General features: G+C 46.8%; 2 protein-coding genes across 5 annotated transcripts in view; one reads left to right on the top strand and one right to left on the bottom strand.

The window, feature by feature from the left end:
- Mcm3ap (minichromosome maintenance complex component 3 associated protein) overlaps window positions 1-16,679 on the bottom strand; it is a 52,608-nt gene extending 35,929 nt beyond the window's left edge. Inside the window, exons 1-10 of one of the 2 annotated variants that reach the window (XM_021173990.3) lie at window positions 16,261-16,679; window positions 14,484-15,802; window positions 14,085-14,308; window positions 9,321-9,399; window positions 9,001-9,142; window positions 8,022-8,212; window positions 4,974-5,113; window positions 3,271-3,468; window positions 2,710-2,978; window positions 1,283-1,445 (exon numbers count right to left, since the gene is read on the bottom strand). In XM_021173990.3, coding sequence (XP_021029649.1) covers window positions 1,283-1,445; window positions 2,710-2,978; window positions 3,271-3,468; window positions 4,974-5,113; window positions 8,022-8,212; window positions 9,001-9,142; window positions 9,321-9,399; window positions 14,085-14,308; window positions 14,484-15,696 — 2,619 coding nt within the window. In that variant the 5' untranslated portion in view covers window positions 15,697-15,802; window positions 16,261-16,679. The remainder of the gene's footprint in view (window positions 1-1,282; window positions 1,446-2,709; window positions 2,979-3,270; window positions 3,469-4,973; window positions 5,114-8,021; window positions 8,213-9,000; window positions 9,143-9,320; window positions 9,400-14,084; window positions 14,309-14,483; window positions 15,803-16,260) is intronic. The other variant, XM_021173988.3, reaches the window with a different exon arrangement.
- A 23-nt stretch (window positions 16,680-16,702) lies between these two features.
- Ybey (ybeY metalloendoribonuclease) lies at window positions 16,703-23,769 on the top strand. Of its 3 annotated transcripts, none has more exons than XM_029482597.2 (5): window positions 16,703-16,794; window positions 17,175-17,404; window positions 19,379-19,507; window positions 21,454-21,522; window positions 23,115-23,769. In XM_029482597.2, the coding sequence occupies exons 2-5, from the start codon at window positions 17,195-17,197 to the stop codon at window positions 23,175-23,177; spliced, it is 471 nt and encodes a 156-aa protein (XP_029338457.1). In that variant the 5' UTR covers window positions 16,703-16,794; window positions 17,175-17,194; the 3' UTR covers window positions 23,178-23,769. The 3 variants fall into 3 exon arrangements, with proteins under 3 accessions (XP_029338457.1, XP_021030865.1, XP_085699032.1); XM_021175206.3 differs by having other exon boundaries at window positions 22,553-23,769; XM_085842906.1 differs by lacking the exon at window positions 21,454-21,522 and having other exon boundaries at window positions 22,553-23,769.
- Window positions 23,770-25,086: the final 1,317 nt, after the last annotated feature.

Here is a 25,086-nt window from a genome sequence, read left to right as displayed (position 1 = left end):
ATGCCACAGGGTGCAACTACAACCCGGCTTCCACACCTAAGGCTCAGGGATCCTTGTGGGAGACGGGGAGGAGAGGCTGTAGAATCCAGAGGGCCAGGAGGTTTGTCATAACATTGTGTCAGAATCAGAAGCTACTACCTTCATGAAGACTCACCAGCATGACTGTCTAAGCATGAGTTCAACAAGGACACCAGCAACAGACATGCTAATGCGGACAGGGGAAAGCCCCGCAGGCCCCAACCCTACACACAGAACAACAGGCAGCTAAAGGACGCTGAGTGTGGGAGAAACAGTCTTCCCCAGGGAAGAGCTCACCAAGTGGTCAGCCCCGAAAATCTACAGACATTATCCAGACTGAGCATGGTGTCCTTATATTAAGGGGTGTGTGTGTGTGTGTGTGTGTGTGTGTGTGTGTGTGTTGTGTGTGTAGACAGACAGACAGATGCACTAATACATAAACACATAGACACATATACACCAATTTATGAAGAAAGAAGCCATGAATTTGAAAAGGAGTAAGGACTGGAACATGGGAGAGTTTAGAGGGAGGACAGGGAGGAGATAAATGACGTAACTGTATTATAATCTCAAAAACTAAAAAGTTAAAAAAAAAATACAACTCCTAAAAATGAATTCTTTGCCTAGACTATGACTGTGCTAACATTCAGCGTTTCCAGGACTTGGTGTGATCAGAGGCTGTAATAGCTCCCAGTTCTTCCTGCTAGCAGACACCTGCAGACCCGAGGCAGCATGTTCCCAAGCAGGGCAAGCTCTGGGAAGGCAGAGTGCTGCTGCTGTTGCTGCTGCTGCTGCTCACTTCTCACCACAGAGGAGCAAGCGGTCTTCTGAAGGCCTCTGTCATGCCAAGGCACAGCAGGGCAGAGTGGAAACACAGCTCAGCCTCACTCCCCAAAACTGTTTTTTCCAAAGTCTTTCTATGCTACTGTTCTCTCAAAAATGTTATTAATACTAATGATTTCAAAGTTAAGGCTTTTGTACAATATAGGATTTGTGGTTTGGGGTTTGCTTTCATGAATTCAACCTGTCACTCCAAAGGCTTCTGTGAGACACAGAGCCACGTTTGCACTGCATGGCCCCTCCTAGTGGAGAGCCATGGTATCCCATCATACAAGATTAAAGCAGAAACACCTCGCTGGGCTGTGCCAGGTCACATGAGTTGACAGCTGGCTGCCCAGAGGGAAGAGTATAGGACAGAGAAGCACTTCAACACTACAGTAGCTATTGTTCCTGTTCTTACCTGGCTAGCAGGGGCTCTACTTACCTGATTAAAGTAACAGTGTAACAGGCACGCATTCAGGTAAGAAGCTGACTGGACCAGTTTGAAAAATCTCACAAAATTATTGCTGTTCAATGCAGCAAAAGCCTGGACAGCGAAGTTCACCTCTGGGGAGTTCCTAACGTCAGGGTGGAACTGCTGCACTTCTCTGTAAGTTAGGAAGGCAGAGGGTCAGGCCGCTGGTCTTAATCAATCTGATGATAACTAGGTTTCAGCAGTCCTGTGACAGCAAGTCTGAATGGTGACACAAACCATAAGCTCCATAACCAGAGCTGCCATTCTCACACTCAGCAGGTACTCTACAGTCTTCATCCATCTGTCCATCCGTTTGTCCATCTATCTATCCATCCACCCATCCACCCACCCACCCAGCCACCCAGCCATCCAGCCATCCATTCACTTGAGACAGAATCTTCTGTATCCTAGGTGAAATTCAAGTTCACTATGTAGTTCACAAGGATGGCTTTGAACTTCTAATAGGTTTACATGTGTGGTTTTAAAAGTGTTTCTTTAAAGAGGTAATAAGCTGTGGGGCTGGAAGGATGGCTCAACGGTTAAAAGCACTTGCTTCTCCTGCAAAGGAGCCAAGTTAGACTGCTAGCACCCATGTCAGGTGCCTCACAGCTGCCTGCAACTTCAGCTCCAGGATACCAGACACCCTCTTCCAGCCCTGACAGGACCCTGCATTCATTTCCATATGTTTACACACAGACACATACTATACACAATTAAAAACAACACTAAATGAAAATCTTAAAAAGATAATAAACAGCTGGGCATGGTGGCATGTGCCTTTAATCCCAGTCTGAGCTACAGAATAAGTTCAAGGACAGCTAAGGCTACACAGAGAAGCCCTGTCTCAAAGAAACAAAATAAATAAATAAATAAAATGACAAATTAAGAGGATGATAAACAAGTAAAGAATAATTTGGCCAATTGATTGGCAGCTGTTAGCAAAACAGCAGAACAGAAAACATAACTTGTGTGTATTTATGTGCACCCACATATGTACACAGGTGGCCAAAGGGTGTTTGGCATCTTCCTGCATCACTTTCCATGTTAGTTTCCCTGTATTTCTCATCTATATATCTACTGAAATGTCAGGTCTGCATTTCAAATCCATTCTTTCCAGTAACTGATCTATTCTGATTTCATTTAACCCATCCTTCTAGTATTTCTAACAAAGCATTCTGAAAGCTGAACTGCCAACAACTCTAAGGGACTTCCCAACTTACGTGCCTCGTTTCCTCCTGCATCCCTGGGAGGCTCCCACTCAGGAATGAACATGGAGGGATTATATAGAGCACACGGGTCTCAGTACTTGCTCCCAATGTTTACACCTGACTCAATTTGCCAACTGCACTACAAAACTTCTATACATCAAAGCCCAACTTCTGAATCTGAAAACATACCTCAAAATGTCTCCTTTGTTGAGATTAAGCAGGACATTGTAGCCCTGGAACTCTGCTTCACTGGCACAAAAAACACCCTTGTTCCTCAGGTCCTGGTACATCTCCTTCAGACTCTGTAGACACTTGGTCATGTTCTCATTGTTGATCTTGGCATCAAAGGAAGACATAGGCTCCTCACACATAAAGTGGGCACAATGAATGTGAAATCGGGTACACTTCTCGATCAGAGACACTGTCAGGGGATCACAGAGGTGCTGCTGTGTGATGTCCTGTTCAAGGTTAGAGGGGAGAATTACCTACACACACATGCACTGAGCACACACACAGAAGACACAAACACAAGATCCATGCAGAGTCAACTTTGAGAAAAAAATTATGATTATGAGTTGAACTACATTTCAACTTGAAACAAACGCAACGAAACAATGAAATACAGTTTTATAATGGCTCAAATAAAATTATATTTTTGTTCCAGATAAAAATATCCACGTAAAACAAAAAGTTAGAAGTTCACTTTGTAAATCTACAGGCATTTCCGTCATCTGAGTGGGGAGCAGTTACCTTCCGTATACCCCGGGTGCGGTTCCACACGAAGTCATACCAATCCCGAAGGCTGCCTTCCTTTTGGTCCATGATCTGGGTCACCAGGTAGTCCATGGTCCTGCTGAGAACTGCTGAGGGTCTCAGCTCATGTGGCAGAGGCTCCTCCTGATCTGCAGAGGACCGGCTGTACTCCTTCACGGCTGCTGCATGGTCCACCTACGGGCAAGAAGTAGGGACAAACTGCTTTATGGCAGTTTTTGGACCTTAAGATGCAGGAGAAAATCACACACACATTGTGGAGGTTTGAAGGCCTGGCCATAGGGTGTGGCATTATTAGGAAGTGTGGCCTTATTGGAGGAGGCATGCCCTTGATGGAGGAGTGTGTCACTGCTTAGGTGGGCTCTGAGGCCTCCTATGCTCAGGGTCCACCCAGTATGGGAGAGAGCCTCCTCCTTGCTGCCTACAGAGGGAGTCTTCTCCTTACTGCCCTCTAATCAAGATAGAACTCTCAAGTGATAGAACTTTCAGCTCCTCCAGCACCATGCCTGCCTGGACACTGCCATGCTTCCCACCTTGATGACAATGGACTGCACCTCTGAACCTGTAAGCCAGCCCCAATTAAATTGTCCCTTATAAGACTTGCCTAGGTCATGGTGTCTCTTCAAGGCAGTAAAACCCTAAGACATACATCCCAATGAGAACAATGTTTGAGAATGTAACTCTTAGATGAGAATGCTCTGTTAAACTGAGACATTTCAAGGACAATGTAAGCTAAGAAACTTGAGTCGGGCAAATATAACAAGGCATCCAGAGGAACAGAAATCTAAGTGAAGACACGTCAGCCCGCCCAAAGCACAGCTGTGACAGGTAAAGGGGCTCAGGCAACAGGAAAGATCTCATCTGTGTTCAAGTGTCAAGTTAAACCAACACACCATAAATAAACCAGAGATGGGGAGTGAAGACCAGAAAGGGTTAGGGCAGAGCTCTGTGGGTCAAGGCCTGATGGAGCAGGTGCAACTTCCCAGGAATGTACAGACACAAAAGATAACAAACGTGTGTAGGTGCAGAGATGAGGTCCCTGCTTATCTGCTGGCTGCTCTGTGGATCAGTCCTGGGTCTATGGTGAGGCATGTTGCTGGGCTGGGGACCCTGGGTCGAGCAAATCTGAAGGGCACAAGAATGCAGACTGGTGCAAATTCTTGGCAAACAACTCAGAACACGCACTCTAGCTCAGGTGAGGGAGGCCATGCCCTTCGACACACTCATTTAATAGTTAGTATCTTGGGAAAAGAAAACAACTTAGAAGCAAAAATGGTGCTGAGTGGTGGTGTCGGTGCACACACCTTCAATCCCAGTGGTCAAAAGCAGAGGTGGCAGATCTCTGAGTTTGAGGCCAGCCTGGTCACACAGTGAGCTCTAGGCCAGCCAGGAATATGTAGAGGAACCCTGTCTCCAAAATCCAAAACCAGAAACAAAACAATAGGAGCCCAGCTGGATTGTTCAGTGTGGGTGAGGGCACGCAACACAAGGCTGAGTTCAGTCGTCAGAACAGTGGAAGGAGAAAAGCTGCTCTTGTAAGTTACCCTTACACTAGTCTTTGTGGCACACATGCACTACACGCACACACATTTGCACTTATAGAGTAAATAAATACATTTTTAAAAGTCAAAATCAAAACAACAGGAAAAAAGCAGAGATCATTAGGACACACAGAGTTCTACCTGGTCAGTCCCTGGGACAACTTCAAACACGCTCAGCTGGCTCCGGGTCTCCCTCAAGTACCGCTCCTTCTCGGGACACATGTCAGGGCACGTCCCAACAAATGCCCTGGCTTTGTCCAAGTCTGTCCTCTTCACTCGAGCTGAATGACACCAAGCCAAAGGTAAGGGTGCGTGCATCACAGGAGTACTAAGAACTCACGAAGTATACTTTCATAAAATGGGAAAAAAAAAAAAAATCAGCCTGTGATCCCAGCACTCAGGAGGCTGAGGCAAGGGGATCCTAAATGTGTGGCCAGTCTGGGCCACATAATGAGTTCTGGTTAGTCTAGAATATATAAGATCCTGTCTCATCTGTGCACTGCCCCCTGAACAGTCACACATGAAAAGAAATGTTTCTTAAACTTTGGGCCTCTGAGATAGGCCTCGTAGCCCACCCTGCCAGCCAATGGGTACCTTGGCTCACAAAAGCCCCTAGCCAAGGCTACCCCCCTCTCTAATAATCAAACACATTCACTACAGACTCAGGAAGGAAGACAGAACTGGAGAGACAGCTCAGTGATTAAGAATATTAGCTGCTCTTCTAGAGGACCTAGGCTTAATTCCCTACCCACATGGCAGCTCACAACTGTCTATGACTCCAGTCCAAGGGGATCTGGCCGTCATTGGCATCAGGCATACAAATGGTACACAGACATAAATGTAGAGAAGATACTCATACACACAAAATAAAAAGAAAGTTTCAAATGTTAGAAGCAGACGGAGCGTTACATCACTTTCACTTAAACAAGTGTGCTCTGCCAGCACTCTGTGATTCTCATGACCTCGGTGGGAAATCACAATAATGATGCAGGAGTGTAACCAACAAGTACATCTGCAGGCTGGACGACAGTGGCGCACACCTTCATTAAATCTCAGCACTTCCGGGAGGCAGAGGCAGGCAGATCTCTGTGAGTTCAAGGCCAGCCTGGTCTACAATACACAGAGAAACCCTGAGGTAGGGAGGGGTAAAATACCCCAGTCTCCTGGGATTCTGTTAAGTGTTCAGAACTGCATGATGAAGTTACCTAAGTACCGTTACTGGGAACACCTGTTACCTCAGGAAGCAGACCACTCTTTACTCACAGAATGAAAGGTTTTAAGCGAAACTCCTCCAAACAGCATATACACATTTTAGTTCCACTTTTAGAAATTTTAAGCCTTAGTATAAGCGTCTTTGAATTTTTTGGTTTTGGTTTTCTGACAGGGTACCACAGCACAGCTCAGGCTATCCTGGAGCTCACTGTGTACAGCGGACTGTCCTGCTTCCACTAGAGCACTAGGCTACAACCGGGCCAGGTGCTGGGTGGAGGTATGTGTGACTGAGCCAGGTTTTCCTTGTGGAGATTCTTATGTCAACTTGACACAAACAAAAGTCATCTGAGAAGAAGGAAACTCAATCAATAAAACGCCTCCATAAGATCCATCTGTAGGCCCTATAGTTAGTGCATCTCAATCAGTGACTGATGAGGAAGAGCCCAGCCCACAGTGGGGGTACCATCTCTGGGCTGCTGGTCCTGGGTTCCATAAGCAGAATGAGCAAGCCATTGGAAGCAATCCAATAAGCGCCATTTGTCCATGGCCTCTGTGTCAGCTCCTGTTCTCCAGGATCCTGCCCTGTGTGAGTTCCTGCCCTGACTTCTTCCATGATAGACTATGGTCTGGAAGTATGAGCTGAATAAACTCTTTCCTCCCCAACTTGCTTCTTGGTCATAGTGTTTCATGGCAGCAAGAGAAACCCTAAGACAACAAATTTATTAGAAATGTACAAATCACCAAGCCTATAAATGATAGAGACAGTTTTCATCATCATGCTGAGAAAGCTCTGTGATTGGTACACTAACTCACAGCTTTACATAGCAAATCCTGCCAGGTGTGCTAGGTATATACAATCTCAGGGGGCTGAGAGAGGAGCCCTGTACGTTCAAAGCTAGTATGGGCTTAATAGCTATAAAGACATTTCATACAGCTGAAACTTAAGAGAAACCTGTAGGGGCTGCAGAGGTGGCTTAGAGGCTAGAGTACAAGCTGCTCTTCCAAAGACCCATGTTCAATTCCCAGCACACAGATGGTGGCTCACAACTGTCTATAACTCCAGATCCAGAGGATCTGACACCCTCGCACAGACATGCAGGCAAAACACCAATGCAAGGGAAATAAAAATGAATGTTTAAAGATTGTAAATGAGGACTGGAGAGATGCCACAGCAGTTAAGAGCACTGACTGTGCCGGGTGCGGTGGCGCACACCTTTAATCCCAGCACTCGGGAGGCAGAGGCAGGCTGATTTCTGAGTTTGAGGCCAGCCAGCAACTACATGGTGGCTCACAACCATACATAATGAGATCTGATGCCCTCTTCTGGTATGTCTAAAAAGACAGCTACAGTGTACTACATATAATAATAAATAAATCTTTAAAAAAAAATTGTAGCCAGGCGGTAGTGGTACACACCTTTAATCCTAGCACTAGGGAGGCAGAGGCAGGCGGATTTCTGAGTTCCAGGACAGCCTGGTCTACAAAGTGAGTTCCAGGACAGCCAGGGCTATACAGAGAACCCTGTCTTGAAAACAAAACAAAACAAAAACAAAAACAATAAATAAATAAATATTTTAAAAAATTGTAAATGAGTCCATGGATTTCCATATGGGTTCTGTATACTGGTAACGTTATTTAACATTCTCTGAGAGCAACGCATTCACGGTTTAACATTCCGAAGGGGAACAGTGCCTGAAATGGAGCATCCCCTCTCCCTTCTGCCTCTCAGACACCTGTTCCTCTCTACCAATAATCAGTTAATTCCCCTGCATCCTTCCATACACATATAAGCATATGTAGTCATCACACATTAGTACACACAGCTCACATTTCTAGTAGACCAGGGTGCAGTAATACCAGGCACAGAATCTCAGAAATCCCAAGACTTGGCGGTAGTAGAGCCCCTGTGGCTCCCTAGAAACTGCCTTGATATAATCCTGCCAGGGAATCTGGAACTTATGTCTCTGTTTGTCATACCTTGCCGCATGATGCGGTCTCTCTGGTCCAGAAGGCGGTACTTCTCCTCAGATGTGTCCGCCACAGTCCCTATCAGGGTGCTAAGAGATGACACGCAAGAACCAAGGCCCTCGGAGCCCTCAGATCCAGAGTCAAAAGGATCGGCCTCAAACTGGTGAATCTTCAGAAGACTTGGCTTCTTCACTGGAGAGCTATGGAGAAGACAACACATTTGGGGCCTTTGTATCATTTCCACTTCTTAATGTTTCAAGGCATTTTGGTCCTCAAAAGTTAAGAAAATACAGAGTTAAAAACTAAAGAAGCCAGCCAGGCGTTGTTACACGTGACTTTATTAATCCCAGCACAAGAGAGACAGAGGCAGGTGGATCTCTGTGAGTTCAGTGCCAGCCTAGTCTACATAATGAGTTTTAGGACAGTCAGAGTCCTAATACCCTGTCTCAACTCCCCTCCCCCCAATAAAACAAAACAATAAAAAGCACAAAGCCTAAATAAATGAGATGTTGCCCTAACAAGGCTGGCACAGGATTGCTTGAGCGAGTGATCTAGGCTGAGCAGTGAGCAATTAGTAAATCTGAAATCCTTCAAGTCTTACAGACACTGAGATGAGGGATGAGAAATGTTAGTCTGTTGGTAGAGTCCTTGCCTCTGCTGGGATGAAGGTGGACAGCACCACCACCCAATTACATTTTTTAAAACATAAATGAAGGACTAGAGCAGAAACTGCAGCTTTGAGATAAGGCTTTCCCTAAAACAAAAAATCTGCTTGACGTTAGTGCCACTGCAAAGAGGGCTTTTCAAAGACCTAGGGCCTGGGGGACTTCAGAGTAAACCAAGTCACCATCACGCTGGCAACGGCGAAGACCCACGCACTGTGAGGGCGGAGATTCAAAAGCAGCTCTTCATCGCCTGCCCATAGTTCACCGTCAGAGCTCTCCCCGGCTTCTCCTCCATCAACAGGTACTGGGAAGAGGAGTCCTACCTTTTGCTGAGGAGGCTGCCGGCTGCAGGCCTCACGATGGGCTTGCTGAGAGGCGAGTGCTGAAAGGGGGAGTCCTCGATGCCCTGGCTGGCTTCACTGTCCCCGAGCTTCTCCTTCAGGGGAAAGAGTTTCTTGCTGGGACCTGAAGACACAAGCGTCAGAACAAGGTTTGTAAAACTCGAAGAAGCAGCTATGAGATCCGAGATGCAGCTGGAGCTAGCTGCGCCGCCGCTGCCCTTAGGATAAGAGCCCACACCTGCACGTCAAAGGCCCTGCACAGAGAGAGCATCAGACTGGGAACACAAGAGTGGAAAACTCACTTATTTTCTTCTTGTGCCAAAAGATAGCCACGTCCTTATGCAGACCTTTCCCCTTCTTCCTAGCCAGGGCTGCCGATGCCTGAAAAACAGTTCACAACACAAAGTTTAAGGACACAGAGAGACCAGACACTGTTAAAATGCTGAAAGACTGAACAGCTACTCAAAAATAAAAGGAGGGCCAGCAAGATGGCTGAGCTGGAACCTGGCACCATGCCACAAGACGGTTCAATCTCCTGTACCCACAGAGTGGAAGGAATGGACCTCCAAAAGTTGTTCTCTGACCTCCAGATGATTACAGAGGTACACCGATGCCCCTGCCCCTACATGCACACACCTATACATGCACACACGCACATGCACAAACACACAGAATGAAAATGATTATGTAAACCTTAGGACGTAATGAGATGGCTCAGTGTTAAAGAGAACTTGCTGCTCTGCTTCTCTGGAGGACCCAAGCTGGGTCTCCAACACCATTACCAGACAGATGCCTCACAACCACCTGTAATTCCAGCTCCAAGAGATCCAACCCCCTTCCCCTTCAAGGATACTCACATAGACACATACACACAGAACTTAAAAAAAGAAAAAAAAAAGGCTAGGTGTGGTGTAACAAATCCACAACAGCGTGGAAGCCCAATGCCTTTCATCCCACCACTCAAGAGGCAGAGGCAGAGGCAGAGGCAGGTGTATCTCTGGGAGTGTGAGACCAGCCTGGTCTACAAAGAAAGTTCTAAGACAGCCAGGAATATATATATATATATATATATATATACACACACACACACACACACATACATACACACACACACACACACACACACACATACATACACACACACACACACATATATATATATATATATATATATATATAGAGAGAGAGAGAGAGAGAGAGAGAGAGAGAGACCCTGTGAAGAAAATGGGGGGGGGGGAGTAGTAGGAGAGGGACAAGGAGGAGGAGGAGAAGAAGGAGAAGGAGGAAGAAAAGAGAAAAAGGAGAAGGAGGAGGAGAAGAGGAGGAGGAGGAGAAGAGGAGGAGAAACAGAAAGAGAGAGAGCGAGAGAGAGAGAGAGAGAGAGTGAGTGTGTGTTAAGATCACTGTCAGCAACATAGCAATTTTGAAGTCAGCCTGGACTACATGAAACTGTCTCCCAAAACAACAAGCATTAAAATATACACACAGATATATACACACTAACATTTTAGATTGTACTTATTTTTAATTTTTGCACGTGAGTGTTTTGCCTGTGGGTTTGAGGGTGCAGTTCACATGTACTACCTGGATCCACTAGGACTGGAGTTACAGCTGGTTATGAGTCACCATCTCGGTTCTGGGAACTGAACCTCAGCCCTCTATAAGAGTAGCAAGTGCTCTTAACTACTGAGCCATTTCTCTAGCCCCATATATAACATTTTTTTTAAAAATGTGGATCATAAAATATAGCAACTCTATGGCCAAGAATACACACACACACACACACACAAAATTACAGCAGTCAGTGCTGCAAACAGATACCAATACACCAAGCATTCACAATAGCCCACTGCAACAACACAAGAGTCGTGTTGTAACAATAGTAACAAAGAGTGGACAACCCAACAGAACAGTATTCACCCATCAAAAAGAATCAAGCTCTCATCCATATAACTATATAGAAAGAACATGCCAAGTGAAATGAGCTACATATAAAGACAACTTGTATGGTTCCACATACATGAAATACCTAGACTAGGCAAATTCATAATGATAGAAAAAGAGAGATAACCAAAGGCTGGTCAGAGAGTGGAGAGATGCTACTTACTGATTACAGAATGTCTGCTTGGTCTGATGAGAACATTCTGGAAATAGATAGTTTTATGGTCACCAGGCATGGCTGTGCACACCTTTAATCAGACCACTCAGGAAAGGGAAGGAAAAGGCCAAAGGTTCTAGGCCAGGGCCTGGAGAGATGAGTTGGCAGTTATGACACTGGCTGCTCTTCCAGAGGACCCAGACTCAGATCCCAGCATCCACATGGCAGCTCACAGCTGCCCATAACCCCAGCTCTAGGATTCAACATCCTCTTCTCTCCTCCACAGGCACCAAGCATATACGGAGTACACAGACATACACATAGGCAAAATACTTATACAGAAATAATAACTTATTCAAAATGTTTTCAAGTTCTAGACCAGCTTAGGCTAGAGAATTTGTGTCCAAAAAAGTGACTGTAATGTACATAATTATGAATATAAAGCCATTCATTTTTTTAATTATTATGAAGAAATAAACAATAAAATCCCTCAAACTGAATACATTCTGGCACAAAAACGTTGTTCTCTGAGATCTGTACTAAGGACAAAAACTATCCGATAAATAAAGAAGCAAGGTACAGTGGCATATGTACATACAACCGAAGCACTTGGGAAGCTGACATTGCTCACAGTTTCAAGACTAAGCTGGGCAACACACCAAGCCATAGACCATCAGCTACACAGCAACGCCACATCCTAGCATACCTACTGGAGTTGGGTGGGTGGCGAGCACTGGGATGCAGCTTGGCTGGACAGCATGTGCCTAGCATGCTCAAGGCCCACAGTTCAATCCCTAGCCCTGAAGCAGGGGAGGACTCAAGAGCAAAACCCAAAACCCACCCCCCACCCCCACCCCCAAAAGGCAGAGAAAGCTGAGTAAGCAAATAAACAAGACAGACGAAATCACTTTGTAGTATTTAGTAATCACAGGCTTCCTATTCACTGCAGAAAACAGCAACAATTAGTTGGATAGAATGCAGCATGCCTCTCATCCTGAACTCCTCCAAAGACTGAGGTAAGGGCCCTGCACTTCCAAGTGAGTCTGGGCAACACAGCAAGACCCTATCTCTATTTTTTTTTTTTTTGTTTTGTTTTGTTTTTCGAGACAGGGTTTCTCTGTGTAACCCTGGCTGTTCTGGAACTCACTCTGTAGACCAGGCTGGCCTCGAACTCAGAAATTCGCCTGCCTCTGCCTCCCGAGTGCTGGGATTAAAGGCGTGTGCCACCAGACCCTATCTCTAAATAACAACGCGGTAAATCAGACTAGGAGCTGTAAGCTAGGAATGGTGGCCCATGCCTGCTCTCCCAGGGCCTGGGAGGCAGAAGCAGGACAGAGCACGGGCGACATACAGACCCTTCCAGACACGACACGTACTGGCAAACAACAGCAAGAAGGGGTAGCAAGCCCTGTCAGTGAGTGAAGCATCTGACCCAAGGTTAATACCCAGACCCCGAAAAAAGGTAGAACGAGAGAGCTCACTCCACCAAGGTGTCCTCTGACCTCCAGACATATGCCTCTGCCCCTACACCACACACACACACACACACACCACACACACACACACACACACACACACACACATCACACAAAAATGAAAGTAGTTATGAGAACATGATCTCTCCTTTTTAAGTAGTTTCTTTTTATGTAGTTTCCTCTTTCTGTATGAATACTTAGAAAAATAACAAAGATATAAATTTACACAAGGTGAAATCATAGAGCCAATGCTACAAACCCAACAGTTTTTTCTAGGGAATAGGATCATGAGTTTTTTTTCTCTGTATTGTTTGAATGTTTAGACTAACCATGACATTAGCCAAATAATACAAAAGCAAAAGCAGAAAATTCAAGTTTGAAAAAGTACTATGCAAGCCAGGTGGTGGTGGTGCACACCTTTAATCCCAGAACTCGGGAGGCAGAGGCAGGAAGATTTCTGAGTTTGAGGCCAGCCTGGTCTACAAAGTGAGTTCCAGGACAGCCAGGGCTACACAGAGAAACCCTGTCTCGAAAAAATTAAAAAAAAAAAATCATTTCAGGGGGCTGGAGAGATGGCTCAGTGGTTAAGAGCACTGACTGCTCTTCCAGAGGTCCTGAGTTCAAATCCCAGCAACCACATGGTGGCTCACAACTATCTGTAATGGGATCTGACAGCCTCTTCTGGTATGTCTGCAGACAGCAACAGTGTACTCATTTTTAAAAATAGTTTAAAAAAATTTAAAAATAGTAATTTTAGCAAGCATGCCTAGGAATGGGTTTCATATGGCATTTCATACACATGTATCATTATACCTCACTCTAATTGGTTCCTTTCCCTTACATCATGCCCCGGGCCTCTGCTGGCCATTTACCTATACCCTTACATCCCCAGTCTCCCTTCTGTTTCCACATCACATGTCCATTATCCTCTTTATCAACCTCCCCTTTAAAATCTCGTCCTCCTCTCATACTCCTTCTCTATCATGATCCATACCCCACACAGTCACACAAAACTAATTCTGAACCTAGAATGAGCTATTTAAAGAGAAAAGAAAAGCTACGTGAGTGCTTTCCCTACCATCTATCAAGCAAGTGACTTATGGCTGAAAAGGGAAGAGTTTGCAAGCCGCGACGTTGGAGCTGGAGAGATAGACAGGCAGCAGGCAGGAGCACTTGCTGCAATTCCAGATGGAGGCCTGCGTTTTATTTCCAGCACTCACATGGTGCTTACAACCATCTGTTACTCTGGTTCCAGAAGATCTGATGCCCTCTTCCGACCTCGACGGGGCATCAGACATGCAAGTGGTGCAGAGACAAACATGCACAAAAAATAAAAATAATTTTTAAAAAAAATTATTTTTTCAAGTGACCAAGTTGAGGACTCAGAACACAGGCTCAGAGGTGAGGAGCTTGCATCTCCTGCTCAGAGCCCTGGGTGTAATTCTTTGCAATGCAGAAAAAGCGACAGGTAGCAAGTTCTCGGGAGTACTCACGTGGTCGAAAAAATGAATCACAGCGAGCTTCTTGCTGCGTCTGGTGAAGACCCGCTGGACTTTAGCGATTTTGCTGAAGTGTTTCTCCAGGATGGCTCTGTCGTTGAGGTAGTCGGGGATGTTCTTGCACTGGATGGCTGTGAGCTCTAAAGAAGACACGCCCCCGAGGCTGTAGATGCACTCTCTTCGCTTACTCTGGCGCACAGACGTTCCCCTGAGAGAATCTGGAATTTAGAGAGCAGACACATAAGTCTGTCAGAGACAACACTTCCAGGCAAAAGGAGCCACCACGGGATAAAGAGCCAAGATCGTGGGACTTAAAATCAAGTGACCACGAGGGACCGACCACACAAGAGCTCGGCAGCACCCTTTTGTGGCACACACATGTTTAGGACGCACCTTCTTTCTCATCTCTACCTTCTGCTTCTTCCTCTTTAGTCCCAGCTGTAAGGCGGGAAGATACCAGGGTAGACTGACTCCCTCCTGGGACGGCCGGGTGGTCGCTTTCTCCAGGTTCCGCGAAGCCACTCTCCTTCTTGGATTCCTTGCTGCCCAGGCGGCCTGCCTCTTTATTGCTTTTGAAGACCTCCTGTATTGTCCGGCCAAACAAAGTACCTCCCCTGGGTCTGTTGAGGCGGACTGGCCGTTTATCTGGGGGATGGTCGCCCCTGGACAGGGGGTCAGGGTCTTCTGCTGCCTCGTGGCAATGTCTCCTCGGGGAGCGATCCTGGTCCTCTTTCCTCTTTAATCCCTTCATGAGGGTGGGAAGTGGCTCCACCTGAGAGATGGCTTCCTCACATCCTTGGCGGAGGCTTGGTTTGTTAGCCGGGAAGGGCTCCCCCAAAGATCCTGGTGACACTGTGGGGAAAGGACTGAAGCTACTGTTTGAGCTGCCAAACGCTGACGTAGAAACCCTCTTCTCTTCTTCTACAGTTTGGTTAGTCAAAGCAGAGGCAAAGGCAGGTGCATTACTAGTAACTGGTTTCGAAAAGATAAAACTTGAGCTAGTCACCGAACTATTTGTCACCTGTGGGAAAGAAAAAGGGGTCAGGCCTCCAGACCCACCACCAACGGGATGGGAAAATGTAAAAAATCCAGAAGAAATCTGGCTCTGGGTTTTTTCTGGCTCTGACTCAGGCCCCGGTATTGGTTTGAAGACTGCATTTTCCAGAGGTTTAAACTTGAATTCCGTCTTCCGAAAGCCAGAACCTGCTACTTCTCCAGTTTCTGGCCCAAAAGTAGTGCCACTTGGGAAAACCCCAACACTAGAGGTTGACTTAAAGCTGAATGCCGTATTTCCGGGCACAGACGAACTCGAAGGCCCAGAAGTAGCTGCGAAAGAAGATGTGGATTCGAGACTAGAGAAGAGTCCCACACTTGAGGTTTGGGTGAGTCCAAATGCTGGCAAGGAGGAAGAATGGCTTCCTCCAGAGGGTGTTGCAAAGCTCGGTACTTGTGAAAACCCCAGGCTCTTGCTGGGTGTGCTGTTCTGTCCAAAAAGGGAAGGCTGGCCAAATCGAAATGGTGACTTAGTCTGATATGTTCCCGTGGTGCTGGAAGATACCGCAAAAGCACTGGGCTGCTGCCCTCCGAAGGGGTTCACCGGGTGCATCTTTGACCCAATTATCTGAAGGCAATAAATATGGACTATACACAAGTAGCTCTCCTCTTTAAATTATCTGTTGCCTGGGGAAGCTCTCCTTCATCCTCAGGATGACCTGAAAAAAAAAGGTTAGGACATCACATTTCCCTCCAACTCTTAAATCACAGAAATTCTAAGGACAATTATTTAAAAGGCAAGGGCACAACGGACCGCAGACCACTCACAGATCAACAGGTTTTAGACACAGGGTATTAGAAACGAACTATGGTGTAAGGGAGGTTTAAAGTTTTGGTTTTTTTTTTTTTTTCTTTTTCTTTTCATTAAAGACAAGGTCTCGCTTAGCCCAGGCTTGCCTCAAGCTCACTACAATCAAGCATAACCTTAAGTTCCTTTCTCCTGCCTCGGTCTCCCTTCTGCTGGGACCACAGGTGTGCTCCATCAGGCTTAGGTGAAACCTGATCCGTTATGATTAAAATAAAAATTCAAAGCATTTTATTCAATTGATACCTTCTCAGGGAAAAAAACAAAAAACAAAAACAAACCTCAGTAATAAGACGGGAACACATCACTTACCAGATTCTTGCTATCTCCAAGGCCAAAACAAACAAACAAACAAACAAAAAAACCCGTAATTTAAAATGTTACTGCTTTGGGTTCCTACCATCTCATTTTTCTCCCAGTAACTCGAACTTGCGATGCCCTGGTCTAGAAATAATAGCTTTTTATCCCCGACGCTTAAACACTCCGGAAACCGGCCGCTAGGCTAACAGACGCCTTCAAGCTAAGACTGGTGAAGGCAGGCCTTCAGCAACTCGGCAAAGACACAGGCGACAGCGGAGGCCGCGGAGGGAGGAGCAGGTCCACCAGATACGGCCACTGTCGCCAGCGCTTGTGCTCGCCCACAGTCTGCGTACAGCCGCTACCGGGCTCACGGCACCGCAACACACCGGCCTCTGGAGCGGGCTCTTGGGTGTGAACTACGGACATCAAATTCGTAGGACCAACTTCCGGTCCTCCGCATCCGGCTTCCGCTCTCTGGGGTGTGCTGCTGTTGATCTTCCGGCAGGCGGCCCGCCGGACCCCCGACCTTCTTCACGGTCGGCTTTGGTAAGTGCGCGGCGATCCCCCCTTGTGCGGCATGGAAGCCCCTCGTTCGTGCGTGGATCCTCCAGCCTGAGTGCCGGAGAGACGCTGGACCCACAGCGACCCCAATTGCTCACCCACACTCATCCTCACCTGGTCCTGCACCGTTGCAACGGCCCCAAACCACCTGCCTTATTCTGCCCGTTGTGCCCAGTCTACCCTGTTTATTAGTTTCCTAGCGTAAATAAAGGTGATTTCCCTTAGCATTGCCACCAGATAAATCCCATCAAATAAAGTTTTATTGTGAACGCGTGTGTGTTTTTATATAACTTATCCCTCTCTAGTAGTTACGGGTCTTTTCTCGAACTTTAACCACAGGTTCCTTCCAACCATTTTTTTTTAAGGGCTGAGTGTTCTTCCCGAAATGAGTTTGGTGATTAAGAATCTGCAGCGGGTGGTCCCCATCAGAAGAGTGCCACTTCGCAGGAAGATGGATTTAGTCAGGAGTATCTTAGGAGTGAAGAAATTTGACCTGGGGATCATCTGTGTTGACAACAAGACTATTCAGAACATAAATAGGATCTACAGGAATAAAAATGTCCCAACTGACGTGCTTTCTTTCCCATTTTATGAGGTAAAAAAAAAATATATATATATATACATATATATGTTCTTCTCGTACAGCTTACCTTCCTTCCAGAATAGTTCCTGTTAATTACATTGCAGATCTGGTTATCTTTGATTTTGAAGTTTTCCGGAAATGCACTGAAGTCTAGCCTGGTGTGACTGTGCATGCCTTTAATCCCATCTATCCAAGAGGCAGAGGCAATCAAATCTTTGTGAGTTCTAAGCCACCTTTGGTCTGCCTGGTTAGTTGAAGGCCAGACAAGATCCACATAAGAGGCCCCTTTCTCAGCCGGGTGGCAGTGGTGGCACACGCCTTTAGTCCTAATGCTTGGGAGGCAGAGAAAGGCAGATCTCTGAGTTCAAGTCCACCCTGGTGTTACAGAGTGATTGACAGGACAGCCAGGGCTACACAGAAAAACTCGGTCAAAAAAAAAATCCTCTCTATCTCAAAAACAATCTAATTGGGGCTGGTGAGATGGCTCAGTGGGTAAGAGCACCCGACTGCTCTTCCAAAGGTCCAGAGTTCAAATCCCAGCAACCACATGGTGGCTAACAACCATCCGTAACGAGATCTGGCGCCCTCTTCTGGAGTGTCTGAAGACAGCTACAGTGTACTTACATATAATAAATAAATAAATCTTTAAAAAAAAAACAAAAAAAACAATCTAATAAAAGACAGAAATGAAGCAATATGACATATATCCATTAACTATGTCTAGCCCTAAACATCACAATTCCTCTATACAGGGACCACTCTCACTAACTCCGTGCCCTTAGGAAATTCAAATAAGAGTGTCTGCAGTTTTAAGTGTACCTCAGTAGTAAATGCCTGGACAGAAAAGTAAAAACTGGTAAGCATTATCAACAGATTCCCTTGCGATAGATAGCTACAAGGAACCACATTGTCTAAATAGCTTCCCCCATTGTTAGCAGAAGAAATGGGAATAATCCTTTTGGGGAGTGAATTGGTAGTAAATGGTGCTTCAAAGGATAGAAAAGAGAAGGAAAGAGCCAAGGATGCAGGCTTAACCCTGGAAAGTTAAGCCTTGTGATTGTGGCATAAAACAAGGTCAGGGCACCTGTGCACAGTGGGCATGGTGATCAGGCAGAGACAGGACAGGACTCGAGGTAGGCGGAGGAAGAGGCTGGATGCAGTAGAATCAGTGTTGCCTGCTTCTAACTGCAGACAGGATTGGGCTATAGCCCGCACAAGATGGGGTAGAACAGAGTCCAGCAGAGGTCTACAGCATGTCTGAAGAGGCCACAGCTAATGAAGGATTTATTCCTGTATATATAGTGGATTATAGCATACACATGTTTCTTCCCCTGTCAAAGCAAAGTTCTTTCTGCTTCTCTCTTTTTTAAAAAAAATATTTATTTTATGTATATGAGTACACTAGCTGTACAGATGATTGTGAGCCTTCATAAGGTTGCTGGGACTTGAACTCAGGACCTTTGCTCGCTCTGGTCCTGCTTACTCGAGTCCTGCTTGCTCCGGCCCAAAGATTTATTATTATATGTAAGTACACTGTAGCTGTCTTTAGACATACCAGAAGAGGGCGTGAGATCTCGTAACGGATGGTTGTGAGCCGCCATGTGATTGCCGGGAATTGAACTCAGACCTTCAGAAGAGCAGTCAGTGTTCTTACCCACTGAGCCATCTCTCCAGCCTGTTTCCCTTAACAGGAAAAAAATGGCAGGCACACAAGTGGGGAAAGAGTGTGATTGTGTCCATATGCCAATACAATGATATTGAATGTGACTTTGAGAGGGGCTGGGGGTGGGGGGGCAAGTAGATAATTTGATAAAAACAGCATGTGAGGGTCACTGTGTGATAACTATGCATCCCACCCCCTCAGACTCTTTGATGGTCCTTAGCCTTCATTATGCAGCTTGAGCATCCTGTGGTCATGAGTCCCGTGCTCTCTGCTAAACAAGTGAGCCAGGACCTTGTAACCTGGCTACTGTTTCTCCTTTTCAGAATCTGAAAGCAGGCGAATTTCCTCAGCCACACTCACCAGATGATTATAATTTGGGAGACATTTTCCTAGGGGTGGAGTACATTCTCCAGCATTGCAGAGAACGTGAGGATTACTGTGATGTCCTGATGGTAAGTCAGTCGGATGCGGAGCCACACACGATCGCTCGCAAACGAACTTCAAATGAACCTTAGAGAAGGTGGAGGAGGAGACTCCTGTGTACACATGAGCATCCACACATACCACTTGTATTGATGGGACAGGAAGCTCCAGACTTGGGAAGGAGAACACACTGGGGGGTGGGTGGGGGGAAGCCTGGGTGTTCCAGGGACTTCTGCTTTTATCTCTAGAAATGAGACCATGTTTGCCTAATTGAAATTTGCTGGATTGGCTTCTTATTACACTACCCAGAACAGAACAGGAGCCTCCACACTTCAGAGTTTGAAGGCAGGAGGGGGAAACTCTAACAAGAGACGCAATGTACCAGTGTTCAGTAGAAGAACTCCACTTTGGCAGAACAACCACAGCCTTGCTGTCTGTGGGCCTCCTAGAGTTGAAGAGTGACCCAAAGCAGGCCCTGGAGGTGACCCAGAGTTAAGGCCTTGGCCTTGACTGTCTTCTTGATCTCAGATAGTGCAGCCTATGCTAAACAGAGTTGGGAAAGTTATAATTCTCTGCTGTGAAGGAAGTGGCCCAGAGCCAGCAGCGGCACTGCCAGTTGACATAAAATAACACCTCTGCTTTAAAGGAAATAAGAAACTAGTTTATTCTGAGCCAAATAGGGGTGGCTACTGAATCCAAAGAACAGATTTGGGTTACTGTACAACATGGAAGGAGTTGTGTGAACTCTCATAGTCCCAGAATAGACAAAAGGCACATGTCACCGGTGACTTCGGTGCAGACGTTAGACAGTATACAGGGAGGTGGTGGCAATTCTGTAGGTTTCCCATACAACTGCTGAGTGTCCCTGGCTTTAGGGATGGCGGAGGCTAGAAGTGTGTCAGACTAACCATGCTTTCCAAGAGGTGGTCTGCTCAACATGAGGATATTAGGGCAGACCCCAAGGTTGGTAGTAAATGGTTATTAGAGGGTACTAAAGATTGCTAGAGATAACTTTAGCTTAGCTTGCAGTAGTCCTCTCCATAAATATTGGTGTTCTGGTCAGCCAAAGCTAGACATCATGCAGGCTCTTCATTAGCTGGGCTCTTCATTAGCTGTGGCCTCTTCAGATCTGCTGTAGATCTTCAGTGCCTTCTGCTGGACTCTGTTCTACCCCTTCTTGTGCGGGCTGTAGCCCAATCCTGTCTGCAGTTAGAAGCAGGCGACACTGATTCTGCTGCGTCCAGCTTCTCCCTCCACCTACCCGAGTCCTGTCCTGTCTCTGCCTGACCACCATGCCCACTCTGCATGGGTGCCCTGACCTTGTTTTACGCCACAGCTTAGAGGGATGGCTCCGTGGTTATTAGGAGCCACTGTTCTTCTAGTGAACCCGAGTTCTCTTCCCAGCATCTGTGTCAGGTATTTTACAACTGCCTGCCCCCAGCTCCAAGGTATCAGATGTCCTCTTCAGGCCTCAAGGATGTCTGTACTCAGGTGCACATAAACACAATTTAAAAATAATAAGTAAACACATGAAAAGATGTAGACTATACCACCCAGGTCTTGAACTCTTGGATTCAATCAATACTTCACTGCAACCTTCTAGACCACTGATACTACAACCTTGATCCACCCTTGCTTAATTCTATCTAGTCAGATTCCCAATACCGCCAGGGACAATCAACTCTTTTTACCTGGGCTCAACCCCAAACAGTGTTGCTCCACACTAATGAAGTGAACTGAGTGAATTGTTCCGTTTTAGACAGGAGGCGACAGAGGTTGGGATTGTAGCTCACTGGTAGCACTTGCCTAGACAGGAGAGAACTGAGCATTAACTCCAACCCAGGGCAGCAACTGTGTATCCTGCCCCAGGGTTCTGGCCTAGGACAACTCAGTCTTACAAGGGTCCTCTGTGAGCCCGAAGGGGCGGCCATCTGGTAGATCATCCCCTGAGCTGACTTGTCAATTACTCCAACAGGTGACAGCCACCCATGGACTCTGTCACCTGCTGGGCTTCACCCACAGCTCCGAGGCCGAGTGGCAAAAGGTAGGAGGGGTACCTGAGCAAGGGGCTGTGTGCTACCCCAGATACACCCTTAACCCTTAGGCTGCTGCCCAGCATTTCCCTCCCCCACCTCGAAACCCCATGGCAAGAGGCTGAACTACAGCCTCCATCCATCCTGCCTGGAAAGGTGAGGTCTTGTATTGAAGGCTCTGGCTCCTCATGATACTTCACTCCTGAAAGGCACCCTGGACAGGCAGATGAAAGTTAAATTCCCCGAATGCTAGCTATTATTGATGAGGGTCAAGGGACACTTAATGTTCAGAAAAACATACAAAAAATAAAAAATAAAAAAAAACCCTTACCCATTAGTTGGCAACAAATAATGCTAAGTCATGGTTTATTTCTTCTAACGGCCAATGGGTACCACACTTAAAGCCCACCATGTTGTCCAACAGGCTTGGGTTACGTTTGTAGGTAATAGTCTATTGCTCGGAATGAATTTTCGTTTGTTTGTTTTAAGATGTTCTGCTTATGGGTGTGTACCTTCATGAGTTTATCGGCACTGTGTGTGTGCTGGTTATCTGCAGAGGCCAGAGGAAGGAGTACATCCCCTGAAACTGGAACCACGGGTGGTTGTGAGCTTCCTGATATGGGTGCTGGGAACCAAACCCAGGCGATCTGTGAGAACATGAGTGCTCTCCACTGCTGAGCCATGTCTCCAGCACCCATGAAAGAACTTTTTTTTTTCCAATTAAAAGTAGATTGCCATCTGCTTCTGCTACCACCCAGCCCTGTCTATGCCCACTCCCTCCCTGCCCCACACTTCCCTGGGCCCCATGTGCACCCCAGCTTCTCCCCCATCCTTTGGGAGCCCACTCCCTGCTGTCCTGTCCTTTGTATCTTGCATCTACCTACAGCAATTTGAGTCTCTGTTCAGGTGCTGCTGATAGACTTGTGCAGAGCCTGGGGGAGCGGTTAGGGAGGCTTCAGAAGGAGGTGAACCCTGGGAGGACTCTGCCTTGGGACAAGGTCCCCAGAGTCCCTCCAGAGCTTGTGCACTGCTGTGTTCCAGATGTACAACCAGGAGAAGCTGGTGCTGGAGGAGCTGAGCCGCTACACGGGAGCTAGGCTCCAGCCCCTGAGCAGGGGACTCTATTGATGCCACAGAGCTTTGAGACAGAACTTGATGGACAGAGTCCTGTCCCTCTGCAAGACTCCAGGGAGCCTTTGCTTACCAGGGAGCCCCTGAGTGAACCATGTGGAGTCGGAATAGATGCAAAAAGCAAGAGGAATTTTTGTTCCAGTGCACTGGGGTCTTCCCAGACCCAAAGGAGAGGCGGCGACCCCCAGAACCCATTCAGCGAGTTTTTATATGGTTTCCAGGGGCAGAAGAGAGCATCAGCAACTAGGCACAACATGATTGGTGGAACAGTGCACCCTTTAAACTGATTGGTCTTTAGGGAATGAAGTGACAGGGACTTCCCTTGTCTGAAGGTGTCCTTCAGGATGTGTCCCCACCCACAGGTCAGTTCTGCCCTGAGGTTTGAGAAATGTTAATTAGCCTCTCCCTTCCTGAGGGGCAAGTGTTTCATGACCTTCCCAAACTTCCTGAGCTGACCTTTTTACCTCCACAGTGGATCTCTGCTGGTCCTGGTACCCTGGAGGGCCTCAGCCCACACTACAGCTTCATTCTGTGAGTGGACCAAGTACCAAGGACGTGCCTGTCAGCCCTTACTCTGATTAGAAATCTATGCGGACTCTATTATAAGCAGAATCAGGCATTCTAAGAGAAGAAACATGGACATTCTTGTGCTTCTTTGAGTTTCTAGCTGTAGAGTCTGGGCAGATTGCCTTGTTTCCCTCAAGTGGAAGGAGCGTGCCAGAACACTGAAATCTGTTCTTCCTAAGAGGATAGGCGCCTGCAGACCAGCAAGCCCAAAAGGACAAGGTTCTCAACCAGGCACTCTGAGACCTGAACCTCGCTTTCTTCACTCCTGAGAGCCACCTTGTGCCCTCGCCTTTCTTAAGCTGTTAGCTGCAGACACCACGAGACAGCCCACAGACCTTGTCTCCTGGGGCCAGAGAGTCAGGAGTGTCCCCCATCTGTGTTGCTGTTTGTAATTGTTTTAGATGACATTTATTTTATTTGGAGCCAGGCAATGGTGGCGCACACCTTTGATCCCAGCTCTTGGGAGACAGAGGCAGGCAGATTTCTGAGTTCAAGGCCATCCTGGTCTACAGAGTGAGTTCCAGGACAGCCAGGGCTACACAGAGAAACCCTGTCTTCGAAAAACCAAAAAAAAAAAAAAAAAAAAAAAAAATGGATTTTATTTGGTGTGTGGGTACACATTTCCCACTGCGTGGGGGGGGGAGGTCATCTGGGGGGGGGGGGAGATGTCTCTCTCGTTCTATTATGTGGGCCCCAGAGATGGAACTCTGGTTGTCAGCCTTGCCATCCCACTGACATCCTGCGGGCCACTGTATTCCTGCCACTGGGGCTCCCCCTATTGGCTGTTAGAGGCATGGTAGTTCTGCTCAAGGCCTGGAACATGGAATTCTGGGTGACCTGAAGTCTAGTTCAAAGCGACATGCAAATGTCTATGCAAATCTGTATCCGGAGTCTTCCCAGCAGGTAGCCAGTGACCTTGAACCTAGATAGGGTTTCCTGACCCCTCTGCTGGGTGTACCCGCATATATGCCTATGCCAGCCTGTTCCCTTCTTCTCGGCCATCTAACTGGTTCCTCGCCTTTGAGCATCCTTAAGAAATGACTGCTTGTGTGCCCTTCTTTTTTCTATTTCCCTTTTCCTCTGCTTGGTATTTCTGGCTTAATTTGGTGGGGTTTTTGGGATTTTTTTTTTTTTTTTTTTTTTTGGTTTGGTTTGGTTTGACTTTGCAGCTCTGGGCATGGAATCCAAGGTCTTGTCAGGCTTGGCAAGGCTCTGCCACATTCCCAGCCTGTTGCTCAGCTGCCCTAAATCTGTGGGTTGGTCAGCAGCTGTCTTGGAGTCCAGCCACATTGTCATGATGACTCCAAGCCTGAGGGGGCACTATCTGCCCAGTTCCAGGAGGCACAGCATCCCCACTTGGGGCTTTCTCACTTTGTGTTTATTCCAGATTTCGTCCGAAGTGAAGGGCCTGTGATGTTTTTTAATTTTTAAAAAAGATTTACTTATTTTATGTGTATGAGTACACTGTAGCTGTATAGGTGGCTGTGAGCCATCGTGTGATTGCTGGGAATTGAACTTGGGATTTCTGCTCATTCCGGCCCTGCTCGCTCCAGCCCAAAGATTTATTAATTATATGGAAGTACATTATAGCTGTCTTCAGACACACCAGAAGAGGGCATCAAATCTCATTACAGATGGTTGTGAGCCACTGTGTGGTTGCTGGGATTTGAGCTCAACCTTCAGAAGAGCAGTCAGTGCTCTTAACCGCTGAGCCATCTCTCCAGCTGGGGCCTGTGATCTTGATGAGAGTTTCATGGACTCTGTGGATTGGCCGCTTACACACTTGAGCCATCTTTAAAATCTCTGGGGCGCACTGTGCATCTTCTCAGAGTACAGTTGTGCACAGTGGCGCAGTCCCTGTCACCACTGTTAAGGGT

Source organism: Mus caroli, unplaced genomic scaffold, assembly GCF_978045245.1.
Source record: "Mus caroli unplaced genomic scaffold, Mus_caroli_1 scaffold_9, whole genome shotgun sequence".
In the NCBI taxonomy this organism is placed as follows: Eukaryota; Metazoa; Chordata; class Mammalia; order Rodentia; family Muridae; genus Mus; species Mus caroli.
The sequence above is the reverse complement of the archived record's forward strand: the minus strand, read 5'-3'. Positions and strand labels throughout refer to the sequence as shown.